The sequence below is a fragment of the Sminthopsis crassicaudata genome, chromosome 4, assembly GCF_048593235.1.
Source record: "Sminthopsis crassicaudata isolate SCR6 chromosome 4, ASM4859323v1, whole genome shotgun sequence".
In the NCBI taxonomy this organism is placed as follows: domain Eukaryota; kingdom Metazoa; phylum Chordata; class Mammalia; order Dasyuromorphia; family Dasyuridae; genus Sminthopsis; species Sminthopsis crassicaudata.
The window spans coordinates 454,278,953-454,295,616 of NC_133620.1; the positions used below are offsets into that span (position 1 = coordinate 454,278,953).

The following is a 16,664-nucleotide window of genomic DNA, read 5'->3' on the forward strand; positions in this document are numbered from 1 at the left end:
ACGGGTCTGAGTCCTCCCGCTTCCCTCCTCCCCTAAAGCCACGTCCTGCCCAGTTCCCCGCCACCACGCGTGCCTTCCGCCCCAGAGCCACATGGGCGCGGGAAGCAGCAGCGGTTCTCTCAGCCTCGCACTCGAGGGGTGCCGCGGGGGAGCCCAGCGCCCGGACCGTGAGGGAGGAGGGAGAGCGGAGTAGGGAACCCGTCCTGGCCTGGGCATGCTCCCCCCTCCTCACCTTCACCCCGGAGGAGGCCTGAGGCAGACTTTGGGCCCTGATCCCCGCGGGATGGGGAGGAGGGAGGGCCGAGTGGGCGGGCGGGTTGGGAGGACCGTAGCGTACTGAGGGGCTTGCCCCTCCCCCGCGGGAGATGGGAGGGGCAGGAGAAAGAGTAGGTGGCCCGAGTGGCCCACGGAGGAGGGTGGGCTCGGTGAGCACCAGGAGAGGGACGGCCGGGAGGACCGGCGCGCCGAGCCCCGCAGCTCTCCCCCTGGGGCCCCGCTCGCCGCCCTCCAATCGGCTGGGGCCAGAGGCGGTGTCGGCGGCGTCGCCCGCCCCGCGCCGGAGCTAGACGGGGAGCGGGAGCGCAGCGGCCCCTGGCGCTGGACGGGGTGGCCAGTGCGCGGCGGGAGCCCCGGGACAGGAGCCGCCGGCGGCGCCGCCACCTCCCTCCGCTCCCGCGCGCGCCGGACCCGGCAGGGCTGGGCTGCGGCCCGGGGGCCCCCTCCCCGCCCCCGCCCCGCTCCCCGCCCCCCGTGTCCCGCGGCCCGCGGCTGGCCGGAGGAAGTCGCTGCAGGTGGTTGAGCAAACGGCGTTTCCTCGCGGAGCCCGCTCCCTCGGCCGGTCCTCCTCCCCCGAAGCCACCGCCATGGTCGGCCGCCTCAGCCTGCAGGATGTCCCCGAGCTCCTGGACATGAAGAAGAAGGGGGACGGGATCCTGGATAGCCCAGACTCGGGGCTGCCCCCCAGCCCCAGCCCCAGCCACTGGCTGCTGGCCCCGGGCGGCGGCGGCGGCGCGGGCGCGGAGCGGGGGCTGGCCTCGGGGCTGCTGGAGGCCGACGCGGCAGCCCCAGGACTCGCGGCCGCGGTGAGTGGCGGGGCACGCGGCGGGGATGGGGGCGGGGGTGGGCACCGCCCGGGCCAGGATGGCTCTGCGCCCTGCGCCGGGGGTCCGAGGAGTGCGGGCCGGGAGGCGCTGGGGACCCCTCCCCCCATCCCCACTGCCTGGCCGCGGCTCGGGGACTGTGCAGAGCGCCGCCGGAGCCCCGGGGACCAGGCAGGCGGGGGATCCTTGGGGCTGCCCGAGGCCGGGGGAGGGGGCGCAGTGCCCGCCCCGCGGCCGCCCCTGGATCCCGCCCCGCGCCTCGAATCTGGGGCCAGCTGGACGCGGCAGCGGCGGCTGGAAAACTGTCCTGGTGAAAGGGCGAAGGCAGGGACGGAGGGTGAGAGAGCCGGAGCCGCGGCGGCGGGGGAGACGGAGGCAGAGCCAGACAGGGCAGAGCCGGGCAGACCCAGACGGCCCCATCGGGGCCGCCTCGGACGTGGAGGCTGGTCCTCCAGCCCCCCGAGCCCTCCCCGCAGCCGGGCTCCCGCTGCCCGCGCTCCTCATGCCCTTCCTCACGCAGGCTGGGACCCGGGGCTCCTGGCGCCCCCGGGGGAAAGCAGAGAGGCTCTCAGTTATGGCAGAGGCCGAGGATCGCAGGGGCCCCGATTCCGACCCCCCCCCTTCCAGGATTTGTAAATAGATTGGGCTAACTTGGTGGGGGAGGGGGTCTGGAGAGTGGCAGCCTAATGTGGTGGGGGACGTTGTTTCAGGAAACAACCCCGCGCCCAGTCAGTAATAATGAACGACTCACGAACGAAACCCTACAAGCGGCGGGGTAGGGAGTAGGGAAGGACTAACTTCCCAGGTTCAAGATATTTTGGCCCCCATTTTTCCATCCCTGTTCTTGTCTCCACTTCCCAATTTCAGGATATTTTTGTCCCTGCTTCCCCATCCCTGTTCTTTGACACATGCTGGCTGTGTGACCTTGAACTGGTCCCGTAGCTTTTATCCCAAGCCGCTCTAAGCCTCGCTAGAGTAGAGAACGCGGGTTCTAGAGGCGGACCTTCTTTCTTCTCTACCTCTGTGACTCCGGACAAGTCACTGCCCCGGGGGCCACTTTCCTCTGCTGTAAAAATGGAAGAATGGAACTAAAGGCTTTGAAGTCCCTCGCACTCCTTAGCCGGGAGTCTGGTCCCAGGAACAGCAGCTGATCCGCATTGTTGGAGGGAGTTTACTCGCTGGAAGTTCTTTACACGCCCCTCGGCCCCTCCGAGCACCGAGACACACTGATCTCAATCTCACCTTGCGCTAGTTGCCTTTGCTTATGAGCTGGCAGGCTACACCCCGCCTTAAAAGGGGAACGCCGGAGTCAGGAAGTTTTGAGTTCAAATCCGACCTCAGACCAGTTTGTGTGACTTTGAACAAGTCACTTGAACCCTGTTTCCTCAGTTCCCTCATCCGGAAAAATGAGCTGAAGAAGGAAATGGCAAATGAGTCCAGTGCCGTTGCCAAGAAAACCCCAATTGGGGTCACATGGAGTCAGACTTGACTGAACAGCAGCATGCCTAAAAGTCCCCTGGGCTCAGTTCCTAGAGTTCCCTTCAAAGAAATGAGCTGGAGCGGTGACTGCCTTCTCTGGCTCCAGACCCGGTTCCAGCTAGATGCGGCCATTGTATTCCCTTCAAGTGGAGACAGCACCTCCACTTTCCCTGTCAGCAGATTTCTGCAGCTGGGCGCCTTTAATCACCCAAGTGAGAGTTGTTTGGGATTAGGGCGATGAAAGAGCCTTGTCCTGGCCCACTGACCCATGGGCCCACTTGCCTTTCTGGGGGTGCTGAAGGTAAAAATTCAAGCCAGCCCCGCCGTGGGCAGAAGCAGGGGAAGAAGAAGTAGGGGCAAAAATATCCTGAACTTGGGAAGTGGAGACAAGAACAGGGATGGAGAAGTAGGGACAAGAATATCCTGAAATTGGGAAGTGGAGACAGCAGGGATGGAGAAGCAGAGGCAAAAATATCCTGAGATAGAGCAGGGATGGAGAAGCAAGGGTAAGGATATCCTGAGACAGAACAGGGATGGAGAAGCAGGGGCAAAAATATCCTGAACTTGGGAAGTGGAGACAAGAACAGAGATGGAGAAGCAAGGGTAAGGATATCCTGAGACAGAACAGGGATGGAGAAGCAGGGGCAAAAATATCCTGAGATAGAACAGGGATAGAGAAGCAAGGGTAAGGATATCCTGAGACAGAACAGGGATGGAGAAGCAGGGGCAAAAATATCCTGAGATAGAACAGGGATAGAGAAGCAAGGGTAAGGATATCCTGAGACAGAACAGGGATGGAGAAGCAGGGGCAAAAATATCCTGAAATTGGGAAGTGGAGACAAGAACAGGGTTAGAGAAGTAGGGACAAGAATATCCTGAAATTTGGAAGTGGAGACAACAGGGATGGAGAAGCAGAGGCAAAAATCTCCTGAACTTGGGAAGTGGAGACAAGAACAGAGATGGAGAAGCAAGGGTAAGGATATCCTGAGACAGAACAGGGATGGAGAAGCAGGGGCAAAAATATCCTGAACCTGGGAAGTGGAGACAAGAACAGGGATGGAGAAGCAAGGGCCAAAATAGCCTGAAATTGGGAAGTGGAGACAAGAATAGGAATGGAGAAGCAGGGGTTAAAAATATCCTGAGACAGAACAGGGATGGAGAAGCAGGAACAAAAATATCCTGAAATTGGGAAGTGGAGACAAGAACAGGGATGGAGAAGCAGGGGCAAAAATATCCTGAGACAGAACAGGGATGGAGAAGCAGGGGCAAAAATATCCTGAAACTGGGAAGTGGAGACAAGAACAGGGATGGAGAAACAGGGGCAAAAATATTTTGAACCTGGGAAGTGGAGATAAAAACAGGGATAAGCAGGGGCAAGAATATCCTGAAACAGAATAGGGATGGAGAAACAGGGACCAAAATATCCTGAACCTGGGAAGTGGAGACAGAGCAGGTTTTTATCTGGGTACCTCTTATTCTGCACACTTGGACTGGAGTACCAGAGGAGCATGCCCAGGGAGATGCCCCCATTGTGAGAGTGTGAGTGACATTGTTTAGCTGAAACAAAGACCTAGGACTTGGGTGTGGGGGAAGCAGCTGGCAAGTGGAGGAGGTACAGCCTCTGGAGCATTGGGTGAGGCCCCCGGCAATCTTGCCTCACCTGAATCAATGAGCACCCCAGAGTGAGAGAAGCTAAGAGTTCAGGAAACCAAATTGTGGACTCCAAACCCGCAATACATTTGACAAACAAAAATGTTCGCATTGCCAGATGCCCAGAGCTTTGTGCAGCAGGCCAGCTGTCTCTGCTACCTCTAACTCCCTAAATTCTCCCTTCTGTCCTCCCTTTTCTCTGTGTTTCATTGTTCCCCGTCCCCATCCCTTCTAAGCACATCCAGCATCTTTACCCACTTGACACCATCTGCTCCCTGCCCTGCTGGGTTGATTTAAGCCTCCCTAAGTTAGCTTTCTGTCCTCTCTCTGCTTGAGTCCCCCTGGCTAGCTTTGATGTGACAGACCTGGGGACTCCTGTCCAGCCTTGAATCCCAGCCCAAACATGGTCCCCAGCCATTCTCTCCCATAAGACAAAGGAAAGCATAGAGCACAGAACATGTGGAAGTACTTTGGAAAAACACACACACTAACAGCAACAGCATCGACACTATAGACTGTTACACAGAGAACTGAGATGGAGAGCTGGCAGGGCCACCCTCATTGAGCAGAATGGGATGCTGAAGCAAAAGTTGTGAAGGGACTTGGCTGGGGTCACTCAGATGAAAAGTGGCGAAGTGCAAGGAACTGGAACTCAGATCCTGGGACTCAAAAGCTCAGAGATAAGGCCTGACGGACTAGGTACAATCCGTTTGATACCGAACAGGAAAACTTTGTTTCCTTATCAGTTGTTGAAGGTCGACTTTGCTGGTTGGTGTAGCTCCCTAAGCTGTCCATAGAGTGAATTAGGGGCAATTGGGTAGTGAGTGGATCATGACTTGGAATCAGAAGGACCTGAATTCAGTTCAGATACTTAACAATTCCTAACAGGGTGAGCCTGGGCAAGTCATTTAACCCTAATTGCCTCTCCCCCCCCTCAAAAAAAAGAATGAATTTGGGAGTAATTGACTTGAGCACTTGGTGGCTATGTGACCTTCACTTCATCCTGTTTACCTCAGTTTCCATAACTGTCAAAAGAGCTGGAGAAGAAAATGGCAAAGCCTCCCAACATCCCTGCTAAGAAAACCCCCAGTGGGGTCAGGAAGGGTCAGACTGAAACAACTGAACCTTTTGCTTAAACGGCATCGTTTTCATTTCAGTGATTTTTGTTAAAATCTTTCTCAGGCATGTAGTCTTGCAAGTCTCTCGAGCTAGTAAATAAAATCTAGCTCCTAAATTTCTTTTGGATGATTAATGCTCTCATGGGGCCTTGAGGTAGTCATTGGGTCCTGCAGGCCTGTTAGTGTTAGGGTTGGAGGTAGAGTCACCATTGGTATTCTCTACCCCCACCCCCACTCCCAGGATACTTGCATAAAGCAGTTTTATGTTCTTAAGGTGTACATCAGATAAGGAGCTGTCCTCAATCTGCATTCTTGTGACTCGCCATTTTCTTATAAAAGTGGAGCGGGACGATGGGGTGGGTTGGTTCATCACCTAACTGGAATTCAGGGTAGTTGGGCCCCAGTGAGAATGTGGACAGCTACCTTTCTGCATTCGAATCTTGCTCAATGAGCAGGGTGGCTCTTGAAAAATGGATGGTTTCGTTGCATCATCTAACTCAAGCTTGTTTTCCCATTAGAGCATCTTATCAACAGCAAGGCTTCCTTCCTGTCTTTCTGGGGGAAGTTAAATGGGGGCTCACTTTGGGGGAGGGGGCAGAGACATAAGAAACAAATAGAAGATGGAAAGACTTTTTACTTCCAGAATGTAAAGCACTGAATGACAATTTAATATCATGAACTCACATTTGAAATCCATGTGTCTCAGGCACTGGGCATTTTACATTCACGGTCCTATCTATTTGCTTGGGCAAATTTGCTATCAAAGGAAAAGAAAACAAACAACAAGCTTGCTAGAAATTATAGCCATTCAAAAGTATAATGGGCTGTCTAGGAAGGTGGTGAGCTTCCCCTTACTAGAAGTATTCAAACAGAAGCCAGGTGCCATGGAAGGGATGTCAGATAAGGTTCGGACCTCTGAACGTCCTTTGCTGGTCTTCAGTTCTGAGATCCTGGGAACTGGAGTGGAGAGAAGGGAGCTTGGTTTTTAGGATAGTTGACTTTGAAGTCCCAATAATCCTCCTTACTCCTCCTTAGTTGAGTCATTTTTCAACCTCAATTCTTTTCACTGTAAAATAACGGGGTTTGACTAGATCAGAGTTGTTAGAATGACGTCTGAAACTTGGTTTTTAAAAAAATATTTTGATATATTTTTGATAGAAAATGCTAATCACACCCAGAGAGTGAAACACGGAGACTGAATGTGGATTGACACAGAGTATTTTTACCTTTTTGTTTGTTTTCTTTCTCATAAGTTTTTTTCTTTTGATCTGATTTTTCTTGCATAACACGACAAATATGGAAATATGTTTAAAAGGATAGCATGTATTTCACCTATGTCAGATTGCTCAATTGAGGAAGAAAAAATTGGAATACAAAGTTTTACAAATACTAATATTGAAAACTATCTTTACCTATATTTTGGAAAAATATAATACTATTAAAGGTCTAATAATATATATTTTGATAATTGTATTACAGCATCATTGCTTCCTTTTGCAATTTCTGGATTTTGTTTGATGATTCTGAGAGGGGATCCCTGGGCTTCCCCAACCTGCCTGCTCCAGGGGTCCCAGACACCAAAATGGGGGAGAATCCTCCAGTTGAAAAGCAGATGGCCTCCCAGGTCCCTTAGAGCTTGGGTTTCTATGGTTTTCTCTGCATTTTGTCTTTAACTACAGCATATTCTTTTTGTTTTCAGAATTCGGTCTTCTTACCTAATCCCTTGGTGCCTGGCTGCTCTCCAAGGCTCTGCCCCCTGTCTTTTGGTGAAGGAGTCGAGTTTGACCCGCTGCCTCCAAAGGAAATAAGGTAAATGTGCCCGAGCTTCTTTCTGCTTTAGAAACTCTGCCTTCCTATCTTTTCTAGAAGATGTACCATTTTCCCCAGTGGTGGGTGTGGGGAGGTAAAGGTGGGAGTAGAAAGGGTTGTCTATTTTTACTCCTCTAGGGCATGGCTTAGTTCTCCTTTCCTCAGGGGGCTGATAGTACAGTAGGTCTGGAGTCAGGAAGACCCAAGTTCAGATTTACCATCAGATGCTTGCTAGCTGCATGACCCTGGGCAAGTCACCTAACCTCTGTTTGCCTCAGTTTCTTCATCTGTAAAATGGGGAGTGATAATTACTCTTACTTCCTGGGATTGTTATTGAGGACCATATGAGAGAACATTGGTAAAAAACATAGTACTTGACATATAGCAGGTGCTATATAAATGCTTGTTCCCTTTCTCCCTTTCCTTTCAAGGATAATTTTGGGAAAGGTTAACCTTGAAGTTGGGGAAAGAAAAGGATGTCTGGCTTTTGGTGGTTCCCAGACTCCTCGCTAGCTAGAATTTCAGTTGGAGCTGCACATGGGGACCTCCCATGTGAAAAAAAAAAGAGCTTTCCAATTGTGTTTTCATGCCTCATTCTGTAGTGTGGAGTCATGATCTTTGATCTTGAACGTTTAACATGGGTATAAGAGCGCCTTAGTTTAGCTCAACCATCGCCACATACCCACTTGTCCAAGAAGAGTAATACTGTACTTGAAAAGGAGATGAGGTCATTTCACCTGGCTGCCTGATTGGGGAAATCAAGGCTCTCCCTCCCCTCCTAGCTCCCCACCCTGCACCCTGCACATCTCTTTCTTGGGTCCTTATGAGGCTCGTATGGGACCCTGACTGAAAAAGTTTCTTCATTTTTCTTAGAAGAAATTTACAATGAGTTAAAAAGGAAATAATTTGTAATTTTTGTCATTTTTCTTCCTCCTTCCCTTATTCTCTTACTCCTTTTCTTGTTCCTTCATTTTTCTTCCTTGTTTTCATCTTCTCTCCTTTTTTCTTTCTTATCTTAATCTTTCTCTCCCTTTTCCTTCCCCCCCGTCTCCTCCCCTCTCTTGTTCCTTCCTTTCTTCCTTCTTTCCCCCCACCCCTTTTTTCTTCCTTCCTTTTTTTCCTCCCTTCCTTCCTTCCTTTTGTCTGTCTCCCTCTTTCCCTCCCTTTCCAGAAACTGATATTTTATGAAAGCTGAGATTTGCAATGATCCTTTTAAGGAAAGCCAGCTAAGTTGGATCAGATTTTCTAGTGAGCAGGGTCAGATTTCAAGAATTCTGATGGTTAGAATTGGGATTGCCCATAGCTCTCCATTAGTATATAAGAGGATGACGGGCTGCCGGAGGCCTCCTCCCTTTAGCCCCTAGTTGCAAGGGTGTGAGTAAAGCCCCACTGGCTGGGACGGAAATGCCAGAATTCCCACAGCTATGTGGATGAGGAAGCGCCACAAGCACGAAGCTCGGCCAAGTCCCCGCTCCGACACCCGCTGGGCGCACCACGTTCCCCGGGCACGGAGCTGAGCCAAGGCTTCCTCGTAAGCCGGGTCCGCCCCGTCCTAGGCTCTGCCTGACGTTCTCTCATGTGTCCATCCCACAGGTACACCTCCTCGGTGAAGTATGATTCGGAGAAGCATTTCATCGACAACATTTACATGCCGGTGGGCCTGGCAGTCTCCTCCTGCAGCCAGACCGTGGTCTGCATTCCCGGCTGCACCTGGCGGAACTACAAAGCTGAGCTGCGCTTCGAGCCCCGGAACAAGGCCCTGCGGTTCCTCAGCACCACCATCATCTATCCCAAGCACACCAAGACCGTGTACACCACCACCCTGGATTACAACTGCCGCAAGTCCTCGAGGCGCTTTCTGTCCAGTGTGGAGCTCGAGGCCTCCGAGTGCCCGGTGAGCGACTACCTCTTGGACGAATGCTGACGGAGACGCAGAAGGCGACGGGATGCAAGGTGGTCCTCCTGAGGACTGCTCGTGCTTTGGTCTTTCTAAGTGAAAAACGGGCCTTTATTCTCCAGTCATTTTCAACTCTGAAGCAGCCTTCTCTATTGTTCCAGCTTCGTGTGTCCAGCTTTGGCAAAGGAGAGGGAAAAAACCCCACCTCTGGCGTCTTTGGTTACTATGGGAATTGGATTTTAGCTTTTCTTTCTAAAAGCATTTCTTTTTCTTGGCTCATGGTTGCATATCCCCCAAAGTATCAATTGAATAACAAATAAAGGAAAGATCCAAGTAAAAGGGAAAGTGGAAAAAAAAAAAGCCATTAAAATCGAAAACATCATTCCTCCTGGAGAGGGAGGGCCAAGCTTGTCTGTGGTGGAGTGTGGAAAAAGGCTTCTGGGTGGAAAGATTGAGCTTCCCACTTGAAGCAACTTCTTTTGGGAGTAATGGTACTTGCTGCCTAAGTTATCCCATTCCTATAGTCTCAGTCTGTGTAAACTGAGGTGCTCAAGTTATTTCTGTTTCCAACCTAATGCAAACCTCGTCCTTCCTATTTCCACCAGTGGTTGAAAACTCCCAGAAGCCTGTGCTAAGGCGATGTTTCCACCATGGCTGCCTTATGAATGTTGCTGAAATGTAGTTAACTGATCCGAAGAGAAGCCCAAAAGATTTTGGTTAACCATTTCACTAGTCATGAGGAAAGCCTCTTGTCTTCTTCTCCGCGGGCCCTGGCGACCTGCCTCGCATCTCTGGAATCCCGCTAACGCTGCCGCAGATTTGTGGAACTCTTCTGCTATATACACTGGGGTTTCTAAATACTTTCCTAGGCTCCATAAAGCAAAATATAGGATGGCACATATTTGAGCGAAGTGTCATTTTTAAGGCTGCTTTGATGGAATGCTTTTAAGATTTCTCAAGATTGTTGCCTTTGACTCATAACTGGAAATGAAAGGCTCAAGTCATGTCTAGATATTATTTAGGAGGGAGACATCTCTATTTCCTAGGTTCTCTGGGAGATATGCTGGTGTCCTTACCCAAGCTTTCTGTACAAAAGAAATTATATTCGGAGCAGAATCCCTGCTGCCCAAAGGGCGATCAATGTCTGGATTGCAGGGGGCAGAAGAAAAAAATATCTTTGGGGTCAAATTTCAATTCCAATGAAAGGAGAGTCATAATCCAAACATCCAACTTTGTTACTATAGCACAAGGTTTTGATTTTTGCTAAAGAGTCAAAGGATCCTGGATTCTCAGAATCACTTGAGATGGCCCCTCAAAAGAGCTTTGTTAGTTCAGCAAAATCAGCCATGGGAAAATGAGAGCATCTATGTGGGGGTCACTCATGCAGACAGAGTCCAGGCAGACAAGCCATCTCTTTTCTTAGGCCTCTGGGCTCCTTCTGAAGCCCTGAAAGCTTGACTCCCTCCCAGCATTCCCCCTCAGTATGAACCCCCACTAATTTTGGTGTCTGTTGTTTGCCAAGCCCCATTTCATGTTAGACAAGGTGGAGGTGGAAGGTGGAAGGAAGTGGGCAAGTTATTGTACACGAACTTGTATCAGAGCATTGAATTACAACATAGAAGGGTCTTGAGTGGTCCAAGGGGGACAAGAACACATGTGTGACCCTTCTTTTCTGGCTTAGGCGCTTCCCCAGCCAAGGTGGCCTCTCTTAAGCCTGAGATTTTTAATTTAAGAGAAATTTGGGCAGAATCTAAGAGAATTAAGGGGTTCAGGTAAGCAGCTCAGGTAGGCCTTTTGAGACAAAGGAAGTGGGTCGGTGGTTTTTGTTGTTTTCCTGTCAGAAGGAACAAAACACAGATAGGCACTTTGAGTATGCTGAGCTGTACAACTATGGGCAAGCCATTTGAGTTCTGGGGGGCTCAGTTTTTCTCCTCTTTAAAAGGTGGTTGAAGTCAATGATTTCCAATTCTTTGAGATTTGGTGAGCCTCTTCTAAGGGGCTTAAAACTATTGTAAATGGCAAATAGGCCTTGCTTCTTTTCTGAGTAACTTACAGTGTCATTGAAATGACTGATGTTCAAAGAACCAATCACCATATCCAGTGATTTCTGTTCCCCTTCATCAGGGGCATGCTGGTAAACTCTGAACAGCCAGCTCTCTAGTTTAGAACACACTACTACTATTGATCTACATCAATATTTCCTCCATCATTTTCTTAAGTCTAAATAATCAACAGAACAGTTAAGTTAAGCCATGATTTGTAACTTTTGCTGGTTTCCAAGGTATAAATGCTCATGCTGCAAATTTCACAATGAACTGGTTAGAACTGGCTCCAGCAGAGTCCTTTATGAGAACATAATGAAATTGCAGAGATAATCATGCTTTGGAGACTGTGTAGCCTCCAGAGCTGATCTGCCCATGGCTGATTTTAAAATGAAAATATAAATTATTTTGCTTTTCTGAATTTATTTTGCCACTGCCACATAGAGAGCTCACACCAATTAACTAATTTTGCCTTAAATAATGTGATGTTGAACAGGGTTACAGGAAGCTGGGGGGCTTTTAAAGGACTCTAGAGTTCACTCTAGAACCAATCAGTGAAGCTTGACTTCGATGTTCATTGAAAGAAAGAATTCAAATATGGGAATTAACAGGAAGATCTCAGCTTTATAATATGGAAAAACAGTAGGTGGGGCTGCAATGTAATAGGTGGTTTGGATTACTTATAAATGTGATGTAATTTTAAATGATGGGAAGTGCCTTTCATTCTTTTTTATTGTTCTTCTAGATATTTAACTTGCATTAAATTTACAATACAGGAACAAACACCCTCCCCTCCCGCCCCCAACATTATTGTTAACTGAGCAGGAAGAGCCTCTTTGGGAGGAGAAATCATTTTTCTGGCCAAAAATAGATGTGATTTCTCATCTGAGAACCATCCTTAAGTGAGAGCATTGTGTAAGTTAAGAAATTAAGTTTACAGGAAAGTAGTAAAGTTGGTTGAGAAGCTAGAAGAGTAGGAAGAATCTGACATTGGAATGTAAGTGAGTGCAAGTGAAGAAGTGATTGTGAAACTGTAGAAAAAAAGGAAGAGTTTATATTGTTGAATTTGTAAGTTATTCACTGGGGAATCCACAGGTCCCTTCTGGGTTTTTCCTTTTCTAACCAATCAGATTTTTCCTAAAGAGTTCAAGAAAGGCAGCCAATGGCAACAGGACTCTCCTTGAAGAAGCTTCCCTTGGAGAAAACGTGGCTGTCACTTCCGTTCTTGTTCTGCTTCTTAGAACCCATTCGTTCCGACATGCCTCTGAAAGGTCCAATCTCTTTGTCTTGAGTTCATTCAAAGTAGTTTCCCCTCCTCCTTCTGCTTGTTAAATGATTTCCCAGGATTGCCAAGTGATCTGCTAACAATGTGCACGAGAGTAACTAAGAGTCATTGTATCTTAAGGAAGACACTGGTTTCCCTTGTGATTGTTTATATTTTTAAAGATTTTGAGGGGAAAGTCTGTTGAGCAATCTTTCCTTACTCCAACCTTGGAAAACTCTGTTTGTTTTACAAAAACTGTGCTCATCCTCTTCTCCCCTTTCCACCATTTGCTTGTTACTTTTTCATTTAACAATAAATTATCTGAAATGTAGTTTCAGGGGTGCCTCTTTTTTTTTTAATGGGACTATTAGGGAAACTAAGAGAAATTGAAAATGCTGATTGCCCATTCTTAATTCTAATGTATCACTTTTGGGGATCCCAGTGCTTCAGAGGAAGTGCTCATTGATGAAAGTGCTGACCAAGGTGGTTAAGAAGTCGATGGAATATAAGCATGAGAAGTCAGAGGACCTGGATTCAAATTCTGCTTCTGATGTTCATTATCGAGGGTTAGATTCTAGAGAGAGCTGTCTGTCACTTTTTCTCTGGGCTTCAGTGGGACTGCATGGCCTCAGAGATCTCTCTCTCTCTCTCTCTAAAACTATAATCCCATGGTTTGAAAGTTTACCTCCAGCATTGAGAACATTTCTAATCACTTCGTGTTACAAAGGGGGAAACTGAGTCCTAGATAGGGGAACCTAGAATCTGTTCTGCAGACACCTAGTTTGGTGTGCTATCACATCATACTACTGTTTGAAGCCACCAATTGGTTCATGGTTGGTGATGTTTAGATCAAAGCTGTGATTTTGATGGTACGGGGAAATCTCAGTATGTTGGCATAGGGAAGTCAACTACTGTAGGTCAGTTGAGCCACATGGGGCACTGCTCTATTAAAGGCCAGCCTGTCAGAGGTGGGGCTTTTTCCCCAACTTTATCTACTCTGCATACTGCCTGAGTGTTCTTCCAAAGCATTGGAGAAGCAAATTGTTTATTAAAATCTGGGGTTTGAGGTGTCCAATTTGTTTATTCAAATGTGAAATCACCTTCATTAATGTGCTAGGATATATATATATCTTCATTGGGGACCCATTGGTTTCATAACAGAATACATTTTTTTAATGGAAATCCACCTCCCAGAAAGGCTTCGGACAATTGATTTTTGAAGAACTTGGGTTTTTCTTTCGAAGCATCTTTGCCTCTGGGATAATTTTTCCTTTTATGTTTGGTCTGTTTGCGTCAGTGCAGATGTTGGGTATCTGTAAGTTGGTGAGAAACTGACAGATGAAAATTATTCTTCTGCTTTCCAGAGAGCACACATGGAGGGTCCGGAGTTATGATCCAAGTATGGGATGGATTAGTAGGAAGAAGATTGGTCTGAAAGTGAGGAGATCAGGGTTTGAGGGGTTTTTTAAACTTTTTTTCTTTTGGTCCATTTCTTCTTCCACAATATGAAAAATATAGGATTATGTTTTACGTGGCTGTACATATATAGCACATATTAAATTGCTTATCATCTTAGGGTGGTGGAACAGGAGGAAGAAAATTTGTAATTTTATTTTAAAAATATTTATTAGAATATATTCTTACATGTAATTGGAAAAAATGAAATATGTCAAAAATAGCATTGTACTCTAAAGAATAAGAAAGGGGGCAGTTTCTGAGAAACATGAGAACACTGATGTTGTGTGAAGGGAGCAGAAATAAATTATGCAGTGACATTATAAAGAAAAACAAGGGGGCACACAGTTGGCAGAGTGAGTGGATAAAGAAAACAAGGGGGCACACAGTCGGCACAGTGGGTGAATAAAGAAAAAAAGGCGGGGTACACCGTCAGCACAGTGAGTAGATAAAGAAAACAAGGGGGCACACAGTCGGCACAGGAGTGGATAAAGAAAACGGGGGGCACATAGTCAGCACAATGGGTGAATAAAGAAAACAAGGGGGCACACAGTCAGCACAGTGAGTGGATAAAGAAAACAAGGGGGCACACAGCACAGTGGGTGGACCACCGGCTCTGACGTCTGAAGGACCTGAGCAAAAATCTGGCCTCACACACTAGCTGGGTGACCCTGGGCAAGTTGATCATGAGTTTGAGTCTTGATGGGAATGTAGCAAGATGATGGCATCTAGTCTGATACAGATGTCTGGTGCCTTTGAGTTTGAATACTCAGTGAAACTATGTTTTGGGGCAGGGAATGGTAGGGGAGACATTGTAACTAATTGTGACCCCCCCTTGATACCCAGTTATTTTGAAAACCGTTACCAAGTTTTGTTTTGAGATCTCATTGTAACAAATCATTTTGACTGCAACCAAGTAGCTCCCCCTTCCCTCCACTAGAGGTAAGCCTGAGACTGAAAAGGGGAAAAAAAGGTCTTCTGACAATGGAGTTCATGGCTTGCTGCCTCCAAAGTGTGCTTCAGCATTAAAAAGGTATATTATGAATTCAGAGCAGCATGGGAAGATTTTTATGAACTGATGGAGTGGAAGCAGCAGAATTAGGAAAGCAGCATCATGGCACAGTGGAAAGATTATCTGAGGTCTGGACTTCCAACCTGACTTTGAAACTTACCTGCATGAGCTGGGCCGATGGTCTGTGTTTCATCTTTAAAATGAGAATTGTAGCAGCACCTCCTCTGAGAACTCTCCCAGGTTGTGAGGATCAAATGAGATATTTGTAAAGCGCTTGGCATGGTGTCTGCACACAGCATCAGCTATTATTACAATCATTAGGTGCCCAAAAGGCAGAATACTCGAGTTTAACACTGGCATCTGTGTCCCTCTGGACAAGTCACTTCCTATCTCGGTGCTGGCAACGCTCTAAGATCACCTAAATGGCAGAAGAACTTCCTCACTTTCAGAGAGGGAGGCGGGAGCTAGGGGGGATCTATGAAAGCGGTTTTGTACCATTGCTTAATTTTTTCATCTATGGCCTGTCTTATATAACAGCTGGATTGTAAACTCCTGGAGGCCAGGAACTTTTATAATCTTGGAAGCATTTCACATGGGCTTATAAACACAGCACATACTCAGAAAACTCGGGCTGAATGGTTGGATACTAGAGGGTAACAAGTGGTATCCAAATATAGTCTTTTCTCCATTTCTACAAAAGTTTTTCCTGGTCTCCTGAAAGCTTACCGTGACACTCTCATCCGGGGTCCCTAAAGAGAGTTATTCGAAGTGAATTCAAATCCCGTTTCAGTCCCTAACTAGCTCTGTGATCTTGAATAGATCACTTAAAGCTCTGTTTGCCTCAGTTTCTTCATCTGTAAAACAAGGATATCTGCCTCACAGGACTGTTATGAGGATCAGATGAATGTTATAGGTTCTTTGGAATTATTTTTGTTCAGTTATATTCGACTCTTCATGACCCCATTTGGGGTTTTCTTGGCAGAGATACTGGAGTGTCTTTCTCCAGCCCATTTAACAGATAAGGACATTGAGGCAGATAGGGTAAAGTCACTTGCCCAGGGTCATAGCTAGTAAGTGTCTGAGGTCAGATTGAACCCCAGACCTGGTGCTCTATCCACTGCATCACTTAGCTTGCCCTTGAAAATACTAGAATGCTGTCTAAATGTTATATTGCTGCTTCTTAGGTCTTTTTGGTATTTTTTACTGTGTTTTTAAATACTCTTTTAAGTATTTTTTTCAAAGAACGTTTAAGGTACCCTTGGACGGGATTTGAGAGAGAACTCACGTTGAGGCAACTGGTGGCCAAGTGGACAGAACTCCAGGCCTAGAGTCAGGAAGAGTTCAGATCCAGCCTCATATACTTACTAGCCTTGTTACCTTTGTTTGCCTCCCTTTCCTCATTGTAAAATGAGCATATTAACAGCCCCTCCCTCCTAGGGGTCCTGAGGATCAGCCACTATTTATAACTAGAAGACCAAACTGTAAAAGCACTTAGCACGCAGTGTCTAGCACATAGTAGGCATGATATAAATGGTGAGTCCCTTCTTTCTTCCAATTCCATGTAAGGCCATAGAATTGGAATGGGTGGAAACCAAGGCCCAAAAGCTGACACTGGCCAGCTCAGTTTCTTTCCAATATGTCTGTAGCAGTGCAGGCCTCCAGAGAAGCAGGTTCCGGGGCAGGTCTTACAGCAGACAGGATTGAAGCCTTATTAGGTCATCTGCACCCTCCTGGGACTCTGTGAGACCAAAGTGAGCAACAGAGAATCATGTGGGCTGGGCTGAGGGAAAGCAGAGTCTGACTTAATGAAATCCTTCCATTTTGGGGTTTGGGGTTGG

At 47.7% G+C, this 16,664-nt stretch overlaps 1 protein-coding gene across 1 annotated transcript; it reads left to right on the top strand.

The window, feature by feature from the left end:
- The first annotated feature begins 443 nt into the window (after positions 1-443).
- RFLNB (refilin B) lies at positions 444-12,690 on the top strand. The gene is made up of 3 exons (XM_074263822.1): positions 444-1,082; positions 7,047-7,156; positions 8,750-12,690. The coding sequence occupies exons 1-3, from the start codon at positions 864-866 to the stop codon at positions 9,078-9,080; spliced, it is 660 nt and encodes a 219-aa protein (XP_074119923.1). The 5' UTR covers positions 444-863; the 3' UTR covers positions 9,081-12,690.
- The last annotated feature ends 3,974 nt before the right edge of the window (positions 12,691-16,664 follow it).

Excerpts from the sequence above, each read along its gene's own strand:
- RFLNB (XM_074263822.1), top strand. The coding sequence starts at position 864 with ATGGTCGGCCGCCTCAGCCTGCAGGATGTCCCCGAGCTCCTGGACATG. Across the intron at positions 1,083-7,046 it reads CCCCAGGACTCGCGGCCGCG|AATTCGGTCTTCTTACCTAA; the intron begins GTGAGTGGCGGG and ends TTTTGTTTTCAG. Across the intron at positions 7,157-8,749 it reads CTGCCTCCAAAGGAAATAAG|GTACACCTCCTCGGTGAAGT; the intron begins GTAAATGTGCCC and ends TCCATCCCACAG.